The 22,469-nt window shown below is 34.7% G+C and overlaps 1 protein-coding gene across 1 annotated transcript in view; it reads right to left on the bottom strand.

The window, feature by feature from the left end:
- LRCH1 (leucine rich repeats and calponin homology domain containing 1) overlaps positions 1-22,469 on the bottom strand; it is a 116,383-nt gene that overhangs the window by 16,307 nt on the left and 77,607 nt on the right. The window contains 9 exon segments of the mRNA XM_030948505.1: positions 3,452-3,529; positions 5,009-5,146; positions 8,599-8,708; positions 12,965-13,069; positions 18,880-18,952; positions 20,167-20,214; positions 21,515-21,535; positions 21,537-21,629; positions 22,350-22,386. Of these exon segments, the coding sequence (XP_030804365.1) occupies positions 3,452-3,529; positions 5,009-5,146; positions 8,599-8,708; positions 12,965-13,069; positions 18,880-18,952; positions 20,167-20,214; positions 21,515-21,535; positions 21,537-21,629; positions 22,350-22,386 (703 nt within the window).

The following is a 22,469-nucleotide window of genomic DNA, read 5'->3' as shown; positions in this document are numbered from 1 at the left end:
TATTTTTGCCTTTATTTACATATATTGTTACTGGTTTTATGAAAGAGCAGTTGCAAACAAAATAGTTCCATAACTTCACATACAAGGTAATGTGATGATAATTCACTATTCTGACAATTTTTAATATGTTTGTCATGAGATGCCATTAGGAAGAGTAAAACTGCAACAGAATCATTACATTTGACACTTTGGGGGCCACACTTCCACGCAAAAGAGAAGTAAAAAATCCAGCTTTATTTTTCAAACCCACAAAGTATGTGAGGGTGGGTGCAACATGAATGAACTGAGTTAGCAGTGAGGATGGTATTATTTGTGGGCTCACATGACATTAACAATGTAAGTCCAGTGAATGGCACAATCCAAGTACTGTATGTCACTGAAACTGCAGCAGGACCTCAGTCCAGCTGAGGTAAATTAGGTAATTTGATGGGTTTTAGTTAACAATGTAAAATAAAGTATTATTTAGCAATTTTCTAAGAGAAAAAGATTGAACCTTTTTGTTATACAACTCCAGAGGGGCACAGTAGACATTTTCTGAATCTTCATACTTTCAGATACTTACCTGTCAACATGCCTTTCTCACATCAAACAAAAAGGTTGTTTGGTCTCAAAAAGTGATTTAAGAAGTTTGCTGATAAGGTGCTTCAGCAAAGCCTAGTAGCAAAATTGGACACAACTTGATTGTTCTGCAATTCTCACACTTTTGACAGCCTCCTGATGCAGCCAGAGCATTGCTATTTAGCTTCTTATTAAGGGTCAGACTTCAAGCCTCCCTTTTGTGGTTGTTCCTTCTGCATGCAGTGAGAAGTGTCATGTGGCTGTTAACAGAAATCAATTTCAATGTGTCCCCCACTGTGTTGGAACTCTCACCTGGCAGGTAATGGCTTTCAGAGTCTTCTACATACCAGTCATGATAAAGAGATACTGATGTTCCTCAGTTTTGTATTTGCAATTCTTTGGTCAAGATGCCAAATACTCAGTATGACACATTTAGATAGCAGTTGCATTGTTCTACATCTGTATGAAACTTCCCAGGATCATTCTGGGAAAGTAATTTTGATCCAAGAATTGAATGCTGAAAACCACAGAAGTAAGAGACCATGCACATCAGCACAACACAGCAACTACTTGGCTATTTTCTTATTTTCATTTTACATGACTAAACAGGAAATTATTCCAAACCTGTGGAGTTCAATAAAGAGCATGTACTCTATTCCTTAAATAACTGACAACAAACAAACACAAATTATGACCATTTAAAATCCTTTTCAAACCCATGCAGCAGAATTTCAAGTCAATTCTCAGGAACTAGATATGGGCATAAGTACCACAGAAAAGCCCAATACCTACAGGTATATAAGGACTCAAAAGTAGAACCCATCATTTTCCCACATAAGGTGCTTGTATAAAAAAAAAGTCATTCACTGCACTCCTTTTCCTGGTTTCTCCAGAGATAGTTAGGCACTGCTCAGCTCATCCATCTGAAGCAGCATGATCACGCCATCTGTAGTTCTTTAAAAACTTTGACAACTGATGGCTACACTCGTTATTACACAACTTTGCGTTCCTAATCCATGTCCCTGCAACACACAGCAAAGTTCTAGCATTTACCAGCTAGTTCCACAACATGATATGTTTTCACAAAATATAGCACATTTTGCAAATACACATTTGCAAATTACCAATGGCTAATCAAAAAGAATATGCTCAGAGTACTTAAAACCTACTGTAAGTTTACAGTTGCAAGCAATTCATTTAATATTTAAGTGAATGGGTTTTTCCCTTCAAGAGAAGTTAATGCTTTTTTAGATACATAAAGATGGGTAATTTACAAATCAGACTGGTAAGATGTGGCTTTGAGCCCAAGCCTCCATGCAACACTTCAACAAATAAATTTTAATAAAATTGTAAAAAATTCTAAAGAATTCAACAGCAATTTTGATGAAAGGATTAAAAAGGAAGGGTAATAAATATATTTATGGAAATGCCAATTCACGAAATACCAAGAAGATATTTCTCCAGAGAGAAATCTAAAATCAAAAAGAAGGAAAGATTTCTGAAAGATCTCATAGCAGCAATGAAAACAGACCTTAGCCTTTTCTTTCCCAAAAGGCTACAGCCAGGAAAATTGGACCTGTATTCTGTTCACTTATAATTTCTGATACATCAGAAGAATTTTGGGGCTGCTCCACAAAAGCTCCATGTCTAGAAGTCCACTACAATGAGATTTTCATCTTCTCTGAAGTGAAATGTTACCTTTAATATGAAATCATTCTAACATAATAAATTACATAACTACAAGAAGTAAATGAACCATTACAGCTTAAGAGACCCAGCCATTACACTGAATTGTCAAATTAAATTTATGATGAACTGTAAGAAAGTCTCCCCCTCAAAATTCCTACAAATAGCAAAAATGATCTGTCACTTTTGCTGTTCTCCAAATCAAGTGCTAAAATATAGATAAAACAAAGAATTGACACTATGATTCTTCCCCAATGTGAAATCTTGCATTACCATCTGCTCCCCAAGGGGATGGTGGTGGAAATCACACAAAATATCTTTACATTTCAGCATTCTTGAAACAGATGAAAAAGAACTCAGCCTTCGTTACACTGTCATATGTAGGCACCAGTGAAAATACATAATGTAATTTTCCTGTGTTCAGTTTAAAATGACCTTATATAACACTTTACCTTCTTTTGAGGGTCACGTATTTGAAATTTAACTTTTTCTTAATAGATTCTTCTAAACCATAAGGAAGTCTTTGAAATAATCCTAATGCAACTGCAGTATTCATTACATTAGTTATGAAGATCAGAATAAATTACATGATGAGTGATACCATTCTTAAATGAAAATCAGAAATCACCAAGCACTGCAATTTCCCCGTTTCCAACTACTGAAATACTTATAACTACATGATAGGATCTTGCACATACATGCTTTCCATACTTAACATACAATGTTTTTCTTCAAATCACTGTAGAAATATTTTAGTACAAGAGATGAGTCTGTTATTAGTCACCAATGAATAGAGTACTTAACATTGTAAAAAATGGAAATATTGCAAAAAAAAAAACTAAAAAGGATTAAGTTCATATTCTAAAAGCATGAGGTAAAAATGCAGTTATGTTGTGCAATGAAAAAAAATAGCAAGCTACTTACATAATACATTATCACAATTCCTTATTTATTTTCCATAGCGAAGAAGATGTATTAGAGATAATAGTGAATTACTCTTTTGAGACAACACCTGCAATTTTAAGTACTATGAAATAAGCCATTTAAATGCACTAAAGTAGTATTAAATCCTATTATTTAGCTCAGTTTTTAAATTCTGTGTCTTTATTGCTAAAACCTGTAGTTCATAAAAGTATTCTTCAGCTTTCATGTAATTAATGTATTTTCATTTTTGAACATCTGGAAATGACAGACTTAATTAAATTACCTCTGGTATCCCCAGTTTTCTACATGCATCCAAAAAGTTTTCCACGTTTCTCCTGCATTTGGCCATGCTAAGTTTAGGCTGTAGAACAGAAAAAAACATCATCTATGGCTAAAGAAGTCATGAAGAACAGACTTAACTGTAATTAACAAGCTCACACTTTAAAATATTTTTATACTCAAAAATTTATAGTAGCTATACATTATATTAATGTCCCTGAAGAATCAATGTCTCATTACTTTAGAATCTCAAACATTTCTGCAATTTATCTCGCTCAGAAATATTCACTAAATACTTACGGAAGTATCATGCTACCAAAAAGAAAAACCAAAACCCAAACTCCTCACTATTTTAGTTTCTCAATATCAGATGTGAAACAACTGTAACTCCTGAGTATTCACTTAAACCAAGAATTCACTGTAGTAGCAAGGAATTCAAAGAACTGATTTTCCAGGCTAAAGTAATTTGAAGGCTGTTTCAAGGAAGAGAACATCAATATAAAGTTGAAACAAAATGAAAAAAAAATTAAAATATGTACATTTTGTTACAGAAAATACCACAAGATATTTATTTTTAAAAATCAGCATGAGAAGTTTTTACCCCAGATATTCAAGTTTGCATATTTTGGCAATGTCATATTTTTACCAAAGACAGAAATTATTTCAAGTCAAGGAACAGCAAAAGAAATTCCACTAGAATATCTGAAAAAGTATATTTTTCTTAAATGTGTCTTCTTGAAAGTTTTTACAGACTGCCTCCAAAATCCACATGGAGGATACTCAGAATTGAGTATCAGTGTGCACATAGCAAATTTTTAACCAAATTGTATGTTAAAAAGAAAAAAGGCAAATAGTTGAAAACACACAAAACCTCTTCAGAACCAGATTGTTACCAGAAACCTGGAATGATCTATTCAATAAATAGATATAAACAGAGAAAACAAAAGAGTGTTTTCTTAAGTTTTAATAAGTGTGTGCAGTTTATGTCCTGTAATCTTCAGGTCTTTAGATTTAGGTAAGGAAATATTAAATCATTACAGTGCAAGTTTCTGTTCTATCTGCAGGTAAAAGGAATCATCTCTACATATAGCCCAACAGGACAAATATACTAATAACTGTTTTAAGTGCTTTAGCAGCATCACATCTGCTAAGCTACACACCGATGAAGTCAACCTCACTTTTTTTTCAATCAACAGAGGATAAGCACTTTTTCTTTTTTAAGCATGTACCAGAATAAAAACTTGTAACCAAAGCATTTCATACTGTTCTGAAGAGAAATGCCATTATGAACATATCTGATCTTGTTGCTAGATTAGAACAAGGCGGGATAATTTTGTTCCTTTTTAAGTGTGCTTGTATATATATACACACACATATATATGATATATATATAAATGTATTATATATAAAAGTTAATGAACATTTGCAATCATACAAATGTTGCCCGTAACAGCAAAGACCTTTCACTGAGCAGCAACAAGGTTTATGTACCCACATATCATTTGGGAATGAAACAGTAATTGATAAAACATTTCAGTGCAGCAAGAAACATGCAACTCACTACTGCTGGTGAGGGCACATGAATGCTCCCGACAGACCGAGGACGGACGTGGTTGACTAAATGGCACAGAACGACGCCATCCATCAGAGCTGAGCCCAGGTCCTCGGGCAAACAGATCTTTAGCCTTGTTTCTATGTTCTGCAAAGGAAGAATGCAGGCACACTTGGACACAGAAATGCATGAATGGGACAAAAATGGAATAAATATCCTCCTCTCTTATGCTGTAGGTACATAGCCAGGTTTGGAGTTTTTATTACAAAAAACTGTAATTCCTTTATTTAACTAATTCTTTAGAAACTAAACCACAATCTCCTTTATGCTGGTCACTTAACTACATAAACTTCCTTAAATGAACTCAACACTGCAATGCTGCTGCCACAATATGCAACTATTTTTATACAGAGAGGTATAAAAACACATCTCCAAGCAATTAGTCATGTGACTGACTGCATGTGACTCCTTCCTTTTACCATTTCCCCAAGTCTTCTACTTATCCATCTTAAATTTTCATTATCAGCAGAAAATTGAAACAGAACTACATAGTGGTAATGACTGAAAAAGCAGAGAATAAAAAAGCAATCTTTCCCTAGTAGCCTAAAAATTACTCAGGAAGCTTTAGAATGATCAGAAAAATGGGTAAGAGAAGGCAAAACATTCAGATGTAAAAGAGAAATTCTGGATATACGTTAAGAAAAACAGAAGTCTCAACAAACATTGCAAAATAAAATACTTTTGAAAAAACTTAAGTATTAAAAAAACCAGCAAACCCACTAGATTGTTACATATGATGAGTTTCCTGAACTGCTCCAATCTTGAAAACATTCCAACTCTACACTTAGAGATAATTACCCTCCATTATCTTTAAATAGATACTTCTTAGTTGAACCTCTTAATGTCGTTACTCTCTATTAATATCTTACCTCAACCTATACTGGTTGAATATGAATATCTGTGAATAGATAATTCTTTTTAGAATAAGGGAAGTAGGTTGGAAGAGATTTTTGGAGGTCACAGTCTAACAAATTTGAAGTGACACAGAGCCCTGGTTAGTTAAGTTTTGGATACTTGCAAGAACAGAGAGCCCTCAAAATCTCCAAGCAACTTTATTTCAGCGTTTCACTGCCCTTATGGCAAAGAATTTTCTCCTTTTAACTATTTGAAATGTCTCTCTCTGCAATTTATGCCATTGTTTTTCATGGATTCACTGTTAATCTTTGAAAAGCCTGGCTTTATACCTTCTCTTTTAGTACCCTTCAGGCAGCTGAAGACAGTCACACGATATTCTCAGCACTCTAAAGCAGGAAATCCAATCCAAAGAAATCTAGCTCTTCACTTCTTCCTCATACATCCTTTATTTGGGTGGCCTCACCATGAAATAGCCTCCACTGAAGCACTCTGGGGTTTCATTGTATTTTCCCATTTTTTCTTTTACTAGACACGCTACTCAAATACTTGCATGTAGGTTTCACAACTGGCAAACAAGGCAGTGTATCATGTTCAGTAATACAATGTTTCATTTTCACGTTGGTTTAATTAACAAGTCAAAAAACATTTTTAGTAAGTAAGTACATAAAAGAATACACTTTGAGACTGTTTTTCCAAAACCTGTTACAAAAAGATTCATGTAAAGTTAATAAAACAAAAATGTATTTGTTATGACACTATTTGTTGGCAGACTATTCAGCAGTAGCTCAGGGTGTGCTTTTTATAAGAGCACAGCGCATCTACAATACCAACTCAATGCCATTTCATGCTGGAGTTCATGGCTCTGTGGAATCTCCCTACATGCTAACTTACCATTAAACAATTCAAGAGCAAAATTTACTAATATATGTATTTACTGAGTAAAGTACAAACCTAATGACTTATATGTTCTGGGCTATTTTCTTGTGCAGTGCATAATCAAATGCTCTGGTGGTTACTAATGTCACTAAAGGACCCAGTATATCTAAGTAAGTTTTATTAATTTGAAAATCTCACTTTGTGTTTTCAAACACAGTCAGTCTTCTAGCTCATTGACTTGTAATCAAACTTCTCACTAGAAACAAAATAATTTGCATTCCAGGACATGATATTTCAGGGTGAGAGCAAAGACGGATAGTGAGTGGAGCTAAAATGTAACACATTAAACCAGCATTAATGGTAATACCTAATACTGTGTGGAGACATCCTAATTACTTCTCCACAATCATGCCTGACACAGTGAATAACCTTGTTCTACTTTTCATTGTGAGGATTAACTGAACTAATGCACAAGGCAGGAATCTTGTGGAAATGATGTATGATTATTTTTAGGAACTTGGCGACTTGCTACATACCTATGGTAACTCTTCAAAGAAATATTTAAAAGCTGCATTGATGCTGCTGAACAGACTAGGCTCAGAATAACTACAAACTACTGCAGTTTATTACTGCTACTTCCCCATTACCACATTTTCTTTCCCATTGCCAATAAGGCTGTCTCATCTAATTCCTGCATCTTGTCCTTTTGGCATCATTCAGGTTTAGAATTGATAATACACTACATTCTCTCAACTATCTTAAATCCTTAATAAGACCTGTTCTGTTAAAAAAATATATAATCAGCAGGGCAAAATTAGGTTAATTCATACTTAGAACAGGTGAGGGCTGAGGTAAGACAATGCAAATCTAGAAGTCCATGTAGTTCTACATTAAAAATTCCATCTTTCGAACACTTTTTGGTAAAGAGAAGAACCCTGTTGCTCTAAAATTAAACAATAGAAGATATGTTATTTAAAACAAACCGATAATTTTTCCATTAGTCGTTCCATGAAGCTAAAGAGATAAGAACAAATAATCTTGTAATTCAGATGTGAAGTGAAAATCACCTATCACTTTCAGGATTTGGAGTTATGTTAATGTCTGTCCCTCTGTCCTGTTAATGGAATACAAATGGAAAGCTTGACAGGTTCAGCTTGTGACATTCTTCACAGCAAAGGTTGTCATCTCTTTTTTGTCAACACAACCAGGTGTCACACAAACACTGCTACCCAGGTATTAGTTGTGTAACACAAATCCTATGCACCAATTTTTCCATCAGGTTCTAGCTCTTACATTCAAGACAATGTATCAGGAAATCAACTTCTGTATTCAGATTTTCCACTGATGAAATACTGATTTAATTTCTAAGAAAGCTCTTCAAGAATTAGCTATCTACTTTCAGCTTGAAGTAATAAAATTTGCATGTGCCTTTTACATGCAAAACTGAAGATTTCTCCAGCTGCTTGGAAATAGTTCCTAGACCTCTCTCTCTCTGTCTCAAGTGCTCACTTCATCCTTTCTGATTAAATTAAACAAATAGTTAATTCCACTAGTGCAAGGCATGTTGATTACCTGGATGTCATTCAGGTAACTCCCATTATTATTTCTCATTTTTACAAAGTCTTTCCTGAAATACAGACAACTGATTGTGATAAAGAATTTCAGCAATAGCCTCATCAATGTGATTTGCAGAAGTAATATTGTCTCACATAACCTTTCTTCTATTTTTCTCCTTAGGCAACTTTCCCAAAGAAAAACTAAAAAAGACATTCCATCAGCATAAATTAATTCTACCAACATTCACATACCTCACGTAGCTGTTCCACAAGCTCTCTCTCTTCTCTCATCTGCTCCATTTTCCTTCGAATTGTGAACTGTGGATCTATTGATTCCAAATTTCTTTGTGGTCTTAAGAACACTGTGATTTTTAAAAAGAGAGATTTTAGCTTAAGAACAAACACTTTTATTTATTTATTTCTAAATTAAGCAAAATCCTGAGGCATTGCCTCCAGCAAAAACAGAAAATTTTTTTGTCCTCAGGAGGACAGAAAAATCTGATCTTGGATTACAAATATGAATGGCTGCTTTTGGGATATTGCTCTGGACAGTGTCCTGAGGCAGCAATGGTGCAGATCATTTATCATCCAAATCCTAATCTGAACAGGTAAGTTTTGTCAGATGATTAAGCACCAGCAGTGTCCCTTAGAGAGTCTGATCTCTACAATGCTTTGTATTTAACATGGCAGGAAACACCTCTTACTCTTAAGTAGAACTCTCTCCTAGTGTGATGCTGAATTATGTAAAAAGCTGTGACAAGCCTCCTACACAGAACAAAATGTTTACTAGATAAGGTTATGCTAAAAAAATAAAAAACAAAGACAAACCCACCAAACAAAGACAAATGTAGGAAGACTCAGCCATTCAGTAAGTACCTACAATAAAAAGTCATATTGCAAACGTAGCATAGCACACACCCTAGGCAGTTCTCCTTCCTACCAGTCCTGTCAACACAGCTCCTTGAAATCATTATATGACATTTCTGCAAATACACACCTCCACCCTTCCATTTCTGTGAGCAGTGACTGCTTTGAATGGGTCAGAAGAAAAAGAGGATGTACAGCCAAAACGCAACTGTCCCTGTTTGTGACTCTGTTTGCCACCTCACACAAGTGTAGTCACAAGGAATCTCACCCAAACTGCGTGCAGGTTTACCTGTATGCAGGCTGTTTAAGTAATGAGATAATTGATCTAAGTTACTCCTCTAGCCAAAGGGAGAGACAGCACTTATGGCACTTAGCCAAAAGGTAGAGTTCTTTCCCTAGCTACTATAAACAGCTTAAGGCAACAAACTCCTTGTATATCTTTAGGCTATTCATTTTGGGCATCAAGACAGAATAAACCATGGCCAGTTACCAAACTTGCTTCCTTCCACTACTTGACTCATACAGTCCTGATTTAACTTTTCCCAGTGAACTGAAATTTGCTGTAATTTCAGTAAAATCAGTAATTTCTGGAATGCCATATTAATGCTATTTGTTAAACAGAACTGCTTTTAAATAGAACACCTGCTATTACAGTTCTATATTAGTCAACTCTGTTCTTTGTAATGTCATCAGAAATCCCAGGGATAGAGTAGGAGAGCATCCTGTAGAGAATGTGCAGGACTGAGAACTACAGAGAGTGACTGCAGCTCAAATCCCTTCTCCAGGTGGAGAACACATCTTCATCAGTGTCACCACTCAAAAGACTCTACAGAGGTGCACACATCATAAATAAAAACATTCTTCATGCTGACCTGCCACACAATGCATGAAAGTAGCAGAGCCATGCCTTCAGATGCAGAGGGCCCACAGTTTTACTGATATTTAATCTTCTGCTTTGTAGAAGGCAAACTCAATATTTGGAATTGAATTCTAAATCCAAAGTAGGGTGTATGAACAGATCCATGCTTCCTAACATTTTGTAGAAAGGTGACATGTGACTATGACTGTTCATGCCCAAAAACACAGAGGCTGTTAGAACACTGATATATGGTGAAAAAGACGTAAATTGTTATTTATAAATTGTATCATTTAAGATGGCTACCAAAAAAACCAAACAAAAAAAAAATCCTAAGTTTTTCAAGAGCAGAAATCCTTATCAAGGACTTCTATTAACTCCACAACTGTACCGTATTAAAATTTCTGCATTAGCAACTCTGCAATAATTTACTGGAGGCTGTTTCTAAAGTTTTAAGAGGTGAAATAAAAATCTCCTATCGCATTAATTAAAAATAGTAGCCGCAATTACTAACATTTTCTAGTTCATTGTACAAGTCTAATAATCCAGCTCTGCTGCCTCTCACAGAAGAAATACCTAGATAAAAATTCTTTTTGAAGAGTACAACCATGGTTTAAATGGTACTTAAAAGCCACTGTAGCTTTATTAGCAGTAGCAACATGTCAAATAATTGTTTACAAAACCAGTAGTACAGAATTATGTTCCATTTTCATAGAATTATAGTATTATTATGGTCTTCATTCAGTTGGCCACAGCTATCCTTTTTTAGGCCTTTGTGAAGTCAAAGTTCCAAGATTTAGTTCCTTCCAATTTCAGATTATAAACATAACTTACAGCAAGGTATTAGCATTACTTTGTCAATTCCACCACAAGAAAAAGGCAGGCTAATCTTAGGCAATGAGAAACTACAAATATAGAAGCTTTTCAATAAAATAAGTTTAATTGATTAAAAAACAGAATTAAAAAAACCTCCACACTCTAAAGCATTAACTATAAAAGTTTTAGTTATGTACTGAATTTCTTAAAAAGTGTTCCCATAGAGGAAGTTTTGGTAGTCCTAAGTGTTGCTTGCTTCTCAGCATTACACACAATCACCTGCAAGGGGAGCCCATACCTCACACACACCTGAATGTCTATTTTTCACTCTTTCAAAGAATCAGTTTCTGCTTTTTGAATCAATTCTCCATGAATCCAAGCTATGTTATTAAGTAGTATTTGTTCCAAAATTGTTTTTTAAAAAGTATCTTGCAAAAGTGTCAACAAGTTAGACGAGTAATAGTTAATAACATACTCAACATACCACTGTCAAGGACAAACTCCCTGGCAAAAATTTTCATTTCTGCACTGAATTTCAATGCACATTTCTGCACTATTAATTGTACATCAAGGAATTCAGTGTACTGAGTACTTAGTGTAACAATGTCATCCTTCAGGCAAACCACAAAATTATTCAACCTGACTCTAAATATAACAGACAAAAAGAAGGTTGGACTATGACAGGCAGAGCTGAAGTCAAGCTGAAAGTCTATAGTCACTTTTCTCTTTGATTGACTTATTCAGTCTAAATTTAAGTAACAGAAATGTAACAGCCCCAATAAAAAAAATATGCAGTTGTAAAAGCAGTTTCTGCTGTAACACACCAAGATAATAAATGCTAACATAAGTATTTGGCTTAAGATTTGAGATCCATGAGGCTTCTATCTGTTCCAAATGCACAAGCTAGCCTGTGCCACTCCTTTCATTCAGAAGATTAAAACACTAAAAAATATAGGCTAACACAGATCAAATTCTGCACTGATAGAAGAAGCACCTCTAGGTTTCTCTGTTACACTATTCATCAGTGAAATGTTAACTTAGCTTCAGACCATCACGAACTAAATTCAGTTTTTTCAAGTTACCAGTATCAGAATTCTTATATTCCACACTCACTTTCCTTATGGAGCTGATTCCTTACATATGCTAACTTTTATGGTTTTATAATCAAGAACACTGAGGCAAATAGGAAATTCTCTCAACTAAAGACCTGAACTAAGAATTAAATGCCCCCTGTGAAGAGGTTTCAGTCCTGAAGTCTTGGGTGGTACAAGTGTGACTTCCAGAGTGGCACCTGAATAGTCAGACAGGAAAGTTTCCTTAACCATAAGTTAAATGTTTGCATTTATCATTCAATATTTGTGGTCTTGGTTTCAATCTGATGCTTTTGAAAGTTTCACAACCTTTTTAATATCTAAACACTTTTCCACTTTAGAGCAACTGGCAACACATGACCCACTTGGCATATTGGTGCTGTGCCTCAGTGTATTTTGACAACAAAACCCTGGAGAAAAACAAAACAAAAGCAGCAGTAACGGAAGTCCACTAATGTACCTGACCTTCTCTGTGAACAGCTTATTAACAACAGTTCCTATTGGACAGAAATCACTATTTTTGCTTAGCTGATTGTTTCAGCTTTGTTTCTTTATGGATTCTTCTACTATGCTAGCTATGCACCTGCACCAATAAATGCAGATGGAAGAAGGATATTTTAATAGTTACTTAACTTTCAAAAAATAATAAATAAAAAAATGCAGAAGAGAGAGCAGCAAAATTAACTGCTGTTTGAGTACAACTTTTACAACTCTTGAAAATGAAGCAAGTAAATAAACCCACACTGAAAATAGTTATTGGAATTAATATCATGGGAAAAGTTGTTTTGCCAGAGCAGAAAAGAGTGAAACTTCACTCTGACTTTTAACACTACGTATTCCAGAGCAAATTAAAGTGCATTCTCTGAGGAATTTAGTCCCATAAACATCCCCTGGAGAGTACTGTCTTTTGTCCTGAGCCATGTGGGGCATTCACCATATACTCATATTTCCAAAAACAAGTAAAGTAAATTATATATGGAACACCTACCATTGTCACTGTCTCCTTCAGATGGGATACTGTAGCTAAAGTTGTCCCATGTTTGTGCCTGTGTAAGTGTGTTGAAGGAGATAGGAGGAAAACTGAGGGATGGGTCTGCTGGAGGGGAGTGATAACCAGTCCAACCATGGTGATAATAAGGACCGGAGTGGGGATAAAAGTGGGCAGCAGCATTTCATATATGGCATTAGGATTGTATGGTAATGGCAAAGATGTAATTCAAAGGTGATTAATATAAAATGCATAAATTTTGAGAAAAGAATGAAAGATGGTGCAGAATAAAAAGAATGAAGAGTCAAATGTTAGTACTTGCAAATCATACATCATATGTGCAGTTAAGGCTGTCAAGCTTAGCAAGATCATTGTAACCATAGCACTTCACACAACTTGTTACAACCAAGTTTTAAGAAAAAGTACCCATAGATTTTACTTTATAGCCTGATAAAAACCTTTACTCTGAGTCAGGACGTAAATATACCAGCTGTGAAATTTCAAGAAGGAAAACTACCACAGAATCAGGATTTTTATCTATTTGTGTAACTACGTAATAAGAACAGTTCTCACAAAGAAAATTTACATATCCATATGAAAATATTATTACATTACAATTTCCCAGCTGATTTTGGAAGTAGCAACTACATTATCACTTGGATATCACGTCTCATTTTGTTGAAGGATGTTCAGTAAGTACACGCAGCACAGATGTTTTCCTTTAATTTTAATTCACTTAATAATCAATGAAGCACTACCTTTTTTTCTTGCTAATTCCCCAAGCAATAATTTCAAATCTACAATGGGTCCACCACATTATATAAGTACTGCTCCTCCACAACTTTAAGAGAGACTTCCCAGGGACAAGGATAGGCATAGAATACCCCCAAAGGCTGATCCTGAGTTTGCACAACAAGCTTTGGCAAACTTGCACCACAGACAGCCTTCTAACAAACACAGCATCATTAATTATTTGACTGGGGTCCCCGAAGTACACAAAACTGTACATTTCCACAGAAGCTGCAACAGTCTGCAGATTATTCACCACATGACGGTAAAAGCATATCATGTCTACAGTTCATGACCACCCATGAACTCAATTGGGGCAGCAATACAGCTCCTGTTCTCCCTATCCATTCTGCCTTCTCTCCTTTAACTAGTCACAACATCACCTCTTATTAATCCTCAGATCCTTCTGCAGAATTTTTTTTCCTTCCCCACCACATCTACTCTGCACTTCTGTCTCTTGTCTCAATTGTGGCAAGGATTTCTGCTCAAGCTTTCCTCAAACCTCCATTCTACAGTGTTTCAGAACTGGATACTGACAACCTTAAAATATCTCCTTCCTGAATCTCTTCTGCATATCATCCATCCCTTCAAAGCTTCACACTGGTTTCTTATTTTCTGACAGAGATTTAAATGTCTTTTCTGCCTTTCACAGTGATGTTGCTCCTTAATGAACTCTTTCTGTATTTGATCACAATGTTCCTTATCACTTCCACCAAAAAAAAAATTCACTTATTTCTTGTTTTTCTACATGTATCTTCACATTTATCTACTGAATCCTACACATAAGCAACATTCACGTTCCTCAAACCAAACTATAAATTACCTCTGCTCTAAATGCTAAACCATACACACACATAAATTCAAGATTGCTGTGTAGATTTAAAAGCAACTAAAACCACTCAAATATTAGAAGAAAGTCCAAAGTAAAGTTTCAGTAAGCACAGAAAGTCTCTCTTTTCTAACAATCCCAACTAATATTCAGAAGCAACTTATTAATGTAGGACTTCTCCTTCCCACAATTTTGGAATCTGTATTAACATGACAGTAATTCAGGTTGTGTCATATAAAACTTCACCTTAAACTTCTTTTCAGAGTTCCACAGCTCTCTCTCTTTAGACTTTCCCAAGGCCAGATCACTGCTTCTGGCTATTGGGACACCAGCTGAACTTCAGAGTCAGCACAACTTTAGCTCTGAGTCAACAATGGGTAACAGTTCACAGATTTATGGCAAAAATTAAACAGTCTGACTCTGATAGCAATTGGCATTCTCAATTATTTTTCAAAGTACACAGATAATGCAGTTAGGGAAGAAGACAATTTGAATTAATAGATATCCAGAGATAGAAAGACAGTAATGAGCACTCAAATGAGAGAAAAATCCTTTCATTGATCATTATATGTTCCAACTAACTTGAAATACAAGCATGTCCCAGCATAGTTACTAACACTGTGCTTCAAGTTCTCTACAAATCACCCAAACTGAAGGCACTAGATTCACAAGTAATGTCATGCTATGTGAACAGTTGCAAGTGAACAACTTCTCACTTCAGAATACAAAGTGTTTTGTGACTTTGAGCTTTGTCAGTGCTTGCTCCAGCCTCTGACAATAGAAATTTTTTTGTCTGTGTTGCTGTCACTTTTTTCAGCAGAAACTAAGAAATACAGTGACCTAGAAATGGCACAACACAAAGGAAAAACAACTCTTGATTGCAAGATGTATTAGAAGCTGTTGTAATGTCTGCTTCAAGCCAGACTTGGAGATCTGGCATATTAAAGATAACCCAAGACTTTGGCAACTCTCAATTTCAACAATTAGCACCACTTTAAACATTTTAATCAATTCATGGATGAAGGAGGGAGAATTCAAATTTATTTGCTATTTTGAGTGATTCCTTTTCAGAGAGCTAATGCACTTCCCAAGAGGAAAACTACAGCTCTAAGAAAATTGTTTCTGTTCAATGGAATTTTTTAAGGTTTTCAAAATTAATGTGAATTTGAAAAGTCCATACTCTCTGAAAATATTTAAAATACAGAAGGAAATTATCTGAAAAATTAAAAAATCCTTTTTACATTCAATGTAAACGTCTGACCCTTGGAAAAAATCTTTCAAGAAATGTAAACACATTCATTACCTTTCAAAATATTTTCTTCGGGTACTTTGAGTTCTTTCTGTCAGCCATCAGATATGAATTTTCCCAATGTTTTACCTAGCTTAAAAATGAAAGTATAAAAGGACCTTCAGTCCTGAACACTTATCAGTATGTACTAGCACAGAAGTTTAAGCCACTGTGGTTTATCCTCTGGAAGCACTTATATTTGTGTGTGTACTTCAAAAAACTGGAATCTTTATCACAAGTCTAGAACAGTTTACTTTCACCTTTCCAAGAGACATAAACCATTATAAAATGATGAGGAAGATGGAAAATCAAATAGAAAGCAACATTCATTTTAAATAGATGAAAATAAACTCTCAAATTGCAGAAAAAATACAGTTGCATATATTTTCATTGAAAATTTGCCACTATTTTTTCCACAGAGCACGGTGGACACATTTTAGTTAGAACACTTCAATGTGCTTTTAATGTTGCACTTGGATTTAAGAGATTTACAGAGCCAATTAATTCAAATGCAAGCTCTACAAAGTTAAACAGTTAGAAGTCATTAGGACTTTATAACTTCATTAGAGCTTACATTTCCAGTAAGTTTTAACATTTCCCTGAAGGCCATTAAGAACTGAAATAAAAAACCCTATTAAAATACACTACAAACTAAGCTGAAAAACCTTCCTGGGTCACAGAAATGCTGGACCTCTTCACTAGCTCAGGTCTACGACAACAAAGCAGTATACAATTAACAAGTAAAAATTCCAGCCAGTGGTAGAATGGTTCAAATACACAAAACTTGCACAAAGTTTTAAAGGAAATACAATGAAGAAACTACAGACCTGCCAGACAAACCAGCCTTAAAAGGAAAAACATGCAGGCTTCGGAAACATGCCAGTATTCTCCTACTTCTATCTATAAGAATTTCTTATGCGTTAGCAAAACAGCAGAGGATGAAACAATATGCAGCTTTACTATGCCTGTGCAAAGTTTCATTTTGCAACATGATGCTACATAGCTAATATACTGTATTTTTATCTGAAACTAGACATAAAGATTTACTATTGCCAAGTTCCCCTATCTTACAGGGTATAAATTTAAAGTAAAATGACTGAAGCTAGATATGATCAGGTGAGAAACTCTGCAGTAATTGGTCTATCTTAGTGCCTGTAGTACCTCATATGGAAAAGAAAATAAATTCACATTATCAAGTTTAACGCAACCATAATGTGACCAAAAGACACTCCAGTATTGGCATGCTCAAAGATTTTAGAATATATGATCTTTAATCAGTACAGTGCAGAAAATCAGCCTGTTCTAACCAACTGACTTTGGTATTCAAAGAGGCTATACACAGCTGCAGCATATAAAAAAGAGATGAAGTGTAGGACTTGTGCACATCTGGTCTTGAATCATGTGACTTAGGAGATTTTGTTGCAAACATTGCAATCCAATCTTTCTAGAAATTCTCTCAAAAAAAGAGTCACTAGGCTATTTCACCTGGACATATTCTAGTCATGAAGCATAAGAAGCTTGGGCACGGTATGCCAAGATTCAAAGGCGCATGTTAAACTAACACCTGAACAAGAAGTCACAGTCTTGCATATTCTTCCACAAAGCAACTTCCAATCCCCAGCAGATTTCACTGTGGGCCCAAACACAGCCCACATCCTGTGAAAGCAGCAACATGGCCCAGGCTCCTTTGCTTTTTTCTCCTGACAGTGATATTGCAATATTGCCACTGGACTATGCAATATTACTCAATGTTTTATTTTCAACAGATCCTGAAAGGACCCATTTGCTCATCATTTAACCTGTATTTTAGATTTATGTAGAAATATCAACATTTCTAAATCATCAGGAACAAGACAGACCAAGTTTAACATTCTAACAACCAAAGAAATGCAGCTGAACAGATCTGTCTAACTATATATCACAACTACATGAGAAACTTAAAAGTATATTCCTTCATAAAAACAGTTTTCTAATACTTAAAAAAAACAAAGCGAACGACAAAATCCAACTAAATCTATGGGTACAATTTCATAAACATTTTCACAATGTTCCACCAGCAGTTTCACAAACTGCTGCCATTATTACCAAGTATTTTGCTATGGAAACTACAAGCTTGTAGAGGTTTACCATCACTTGATTAAAAGCATTTGTGGTGGATGAGAGAAATCAGAACCACAGTCTTAGTATGCTGAAACATATTGAAAACCTAGAGCTACTCATTAGAGGTGATATGGCGTGACTTAATATTGACTACCTCCGCACAGAGGAGACAAAAACTGAATTAAATAGTGTAGCTAATCCAGTTTTTAAAGGAAGCTGTTATCCAAGCCCTCAAATACATCTCTAAGTTTGGGAGGTTTTTGGTTGTTACTTATTTTTAAATTTAGTTTGTTTGTTTTCAAATAAACTGCTGCTTGTTAAAAGACTGGTGGTTATGCAGATACAGTGCATTGCAAATTCATTGAACTCAGTTGCTGGCTGAAGTAAAGATGTAACCTTTCCATAATGCTTGATCTTTACTCAAGCCTAACTACTGACAGACTCAATGAAGTGAAAAATTTTCAAAGCAACACAAGTGTTTTCCAAAATATCTAATTATACACATGTATTATTGAACAAAATCTAAACTGTATCACCACATGCCAATCAAGCAAAAACTCTTATTTCAAATAGTATGTCAGCACAGATGATAAATATGTATATGTATATAAAATACGTGTAGTTATATCCAAACACATTTTTAATATACATATAACTTTATAAACATCCAATTTACTAGTAATGGATGAAAATTGATCCATATATAATGTGCCAAATAAATACTTCTTACAAATTCAATCTTGATTCAAAACTAGATTTAACTTAGAACTTTAAATGTTCTTAGCTTCTTCTAAGTGTATGGAAAATGTTACTGTGCTTACTTCTTAAGGGGGGAAAATAGAGATATCTAATCATAACAGAGATGTAAAAACCCCAAACCAGTACACAAAAACTGGTTTCCCACATTACCTGATCGTGGCTTCAGGCCAAAAGGAATTGTGGTGTTTGTAGTAGGAGACATTGTTGGACTTTTATCCTTATTCTGTGTAATTCAAAAACATACATCAAAGTTAGAATAACACACAGAATATATCTCAGCATATCTGATCATGCAAAATGCAGAAGTTAACACTACTGCATGCTGTAACAATTCCCATAATCTGATCACAATATAGTCCCAAACCTATGATAATCTCCCTTTTTTATTGCACCCTATTTCTCTGTTAGAAAAGATGAGATTCTGACAAAAGACAGCAAGATATTCCTCCTAGTTATAAATAAGCTCAATTATTTATCAGTTTTCTCCCATGCCATCACTTGGTTCCATCAAACATAAATTTTGTGGCAGAGTACATTTAAAAAACCAAAGCAAAGGCATGGTTTTTTCCTTAGATACGTTTGTTTCTTTCACAGAATTAATTACTATTCCGCATGGTGTTTTCCATTCAACACCGAATTTCTGCATTAAAAACAGAAAAGAGGAAATTAAGCTTATGCCTCAGAGCAGGATCTCCCCTGACCCTGAACTAGGCTATGAGTTGCAGCAGGAAGAATGGAGCAGCATCATACCACCAACGGCAACACAGAGAGTCCTATGAACAAATCCCATAATGGGATTCCACTGGGGGCTGGGAACTTCAGAATTCCCATCACCAAGACTGGTGGACGGTGGCTGGGTGCTCACAAATTTGCAATATGCTTATGCTCAATGCAATACAGAGAGAGAAGGCCTATTTCTGCACCAAAAAAAAAAAAAAAAAAAAAAAAAAAAAAAAAAAAAAAAAAGAAGGTAAATAATCTCCATAAGGAGCTTCACATGGTTTTTGCCTTTTTGATCTTCCAATGAGATTTACACTAGAAAGCTACAGGATCAATAAAATTAGATTCCTCTCTGAAAACTAATCAAGGACATGACACAACTGTGCAAAAAGAAACTGCACTGAAATCAATAGAAAATCTTGTTGAACAAGGGAGAGTTAAAAAAAGAAAAATTAAAAATTGTGTCTGAATGGAGAAAATGTAAAAAAGTTAAACGTTTTATACTAAACTGCATAACTCAAACAAGCTGATCAGAAAGCATATTTTTGTACCCTAGTAAATCTCTGAGATGACAAGATTAAACCACATGCCAAGCAAACCACATATTCATTTCTGATGCAAATCTCAGCCTCATGTTCTGTGGAATTCGGTCATGTTTCATTTAGTCTATGAAACATTCACACAAAACATATAAGAGACAAACAAATGACATCTTACCTCATTGTGAGAGGTTTGCCCACTTGTGTTCCAAACAATTAGATCATTCTGTATGTTTGGAAAGTTAAAAAAAAAAGAAGAAAAGACAAAAAAACCATTTCAGAACTTATATTAGTGATACATTGCAATGGGAAATTTTACTATATGTAGTCAGATACACATTAATACTTAATTTTTTTTCACTGAAATGAATAATTTGCATGAATCATAAATACTTCTATTGCTAGCTGAAGAACTTTTTTTAAAAAAGCATGTGGAAATGATTCACACAGATTTGTCATTAACTTTTTTGCTTCAATACTACGGGATTATAAGTGCACTTATAAGATTTGAATGTTTGTTGGTTAAAACACAGCATATTTCTTTTGATTAAACTATCACGAACGTTTCATTTGCAAATATAGATTTTCAATACAGATTTGAATAGAGAAGTATTCTGTAAACAATTACTTTTATAATTACAACATATCTTTTGTTATAACTTCTGTTACAGTTACATAGGAAACATGTACACCACATTGATAAATATGAAACAAAATCATTAATTCAGCAGTGATCATAACTCAGCGGAAAGACAACTGGCATAAGTAAATTATAATTCAATCCAAAAGAACTTCCCTAGGGTCAATTTTTTTTAAATTGACAAAACAAGAGAGCACTTGGACATTAGGTCCCAATAGTCACAGAGATTTATCACAGCACTATTTGATATTATGATGATTATACATACAAATATTTGAAAAGCATCAAGAGAAAGGAGAAAAAGAAAATCTATTTCTGGATAGAACAGACAATTAAGGTACTGCCAATATAGACAGCATCTTCTGTAATTTTGTTCTCACAATCTCCTTATTTAAGGTTTTTTTGTAGCTCTATATTTCTGGATCATTACAATGTACAAATCTTAAAAAATTTTTGAAACTTTAAAAACTATCATCTCAACCTATATACAGTCTGTTTGCAATATTAAATACAATAAAAAAAACTGCTGTTAACATAAACTTAGAAACTTATGTAAGTACAAAAGAATATTTGGGGTAAGGGAAGAAAGGGAGTCAGGTACTTCATTTTCTTGAAGATCTAACTTTTAGACAACATTTTTCCAGGGGAATGGAACCCCAGCAACTACTATGCTTTTATTGGATATATTTATTATGTAAGTTCTTTCCAAAAGGATGGGTCTCAATCAATTTTTCATTTACAGTCAAACCTTGAGATTCATGCTAAGGCAAAAAAAAACCCAATCTCCACACTGGGCCTAAAGCCATTATCCCCACACACAAATTGACAGAATGCAATGATCCATTCCAAGCGTTTCCACATTTATTGCATCTGGACACTTCCATACCTGGCTCAATGACCATTTTTCCACCCTGCTCACAAGTTCTTGCTTCAGGGTTTGCTTTCTCCATAATCAACTCCCTCCTCCTCTGGAATTCCAGTTCCTCTTCAGCATTTTCTCTCTGTAAGATAAATAACTCTTCTGTCTGTACTACTGGAAATAGAATTTTTATTTTTTGGCATAACATTACCTTGAAGTATTTATTACAAATACTGTGATGGAAAGCAGACAGAAAAGCAAGTAGATACTATGTAAGTGCAGTTCCAGCATTAACAGGCGGATAACGTAAATCTAAACCAACTGCTTCATGAAAAACATCATTTCACCAGACAGGATACAGAACAAATAATAAGCAACATATATCACACTGTAAAACTCAAACCCCTTACTTTAACTATACTCTCTGTAACTATAGTGACAGTACTCTGGAAAACCACTCATTTTTATTTTACAATTTTGGGGTTATTTTACAATTTTGGGGTTATAATGAATATACTGTTTTCCTACACCAAAAGGTGAAGACTGGGAGGTGGGGAAGTCTAATTGTAGATCATGATGCATAGCTGAACTGACATACAGGGAGACAAGGTGGGGAAACTAAAATGAAAAAGTAACAGATAAACACAGAAAAACTTCACATATGCAGACACACACAGACAAAAACAAACAAACAAACCCCACAACAATTCCATAAATATGTTAAAGAAGAATTAACTTTGCCCTTCAGCATACTTACTTTTTACCTTCCATACTTGGCAGATTACCAACTGATGAAAGTGTGGGCTCATTTTCTGTCTTTCCCCCCCAGAATATTTTGTAATTATACACTCATTTAACGTACCTGACCAAGAGAAGACATGTCCATCTGTATTTGACCACTATGTATAAAGACAAAGGCAAATATGTAATTCATTGTGTAGCAACTTGAACATGATGTATCTAACAATTTTTTTTTTCTAAA

The sequence above is a fragment of the Camarhynchus parvulus genome, chromosome 1 (assembly GCF_901933205.1).
Source record: "Camarhynchus parvulus chromosome 1, STF_HiC, whole genome shotgun sequence".
Lineage (NCBI taxonomy): Eukaryota > Metazoa > Chordata > Aves > Passeriformes > Thraupidae > Camarhynchus > Camarhynchus parvulus.
Note: the sequence above shows the minus strand (reverse complement) of the source record. Positions and strands in the feature narration are given on the sequence as shown.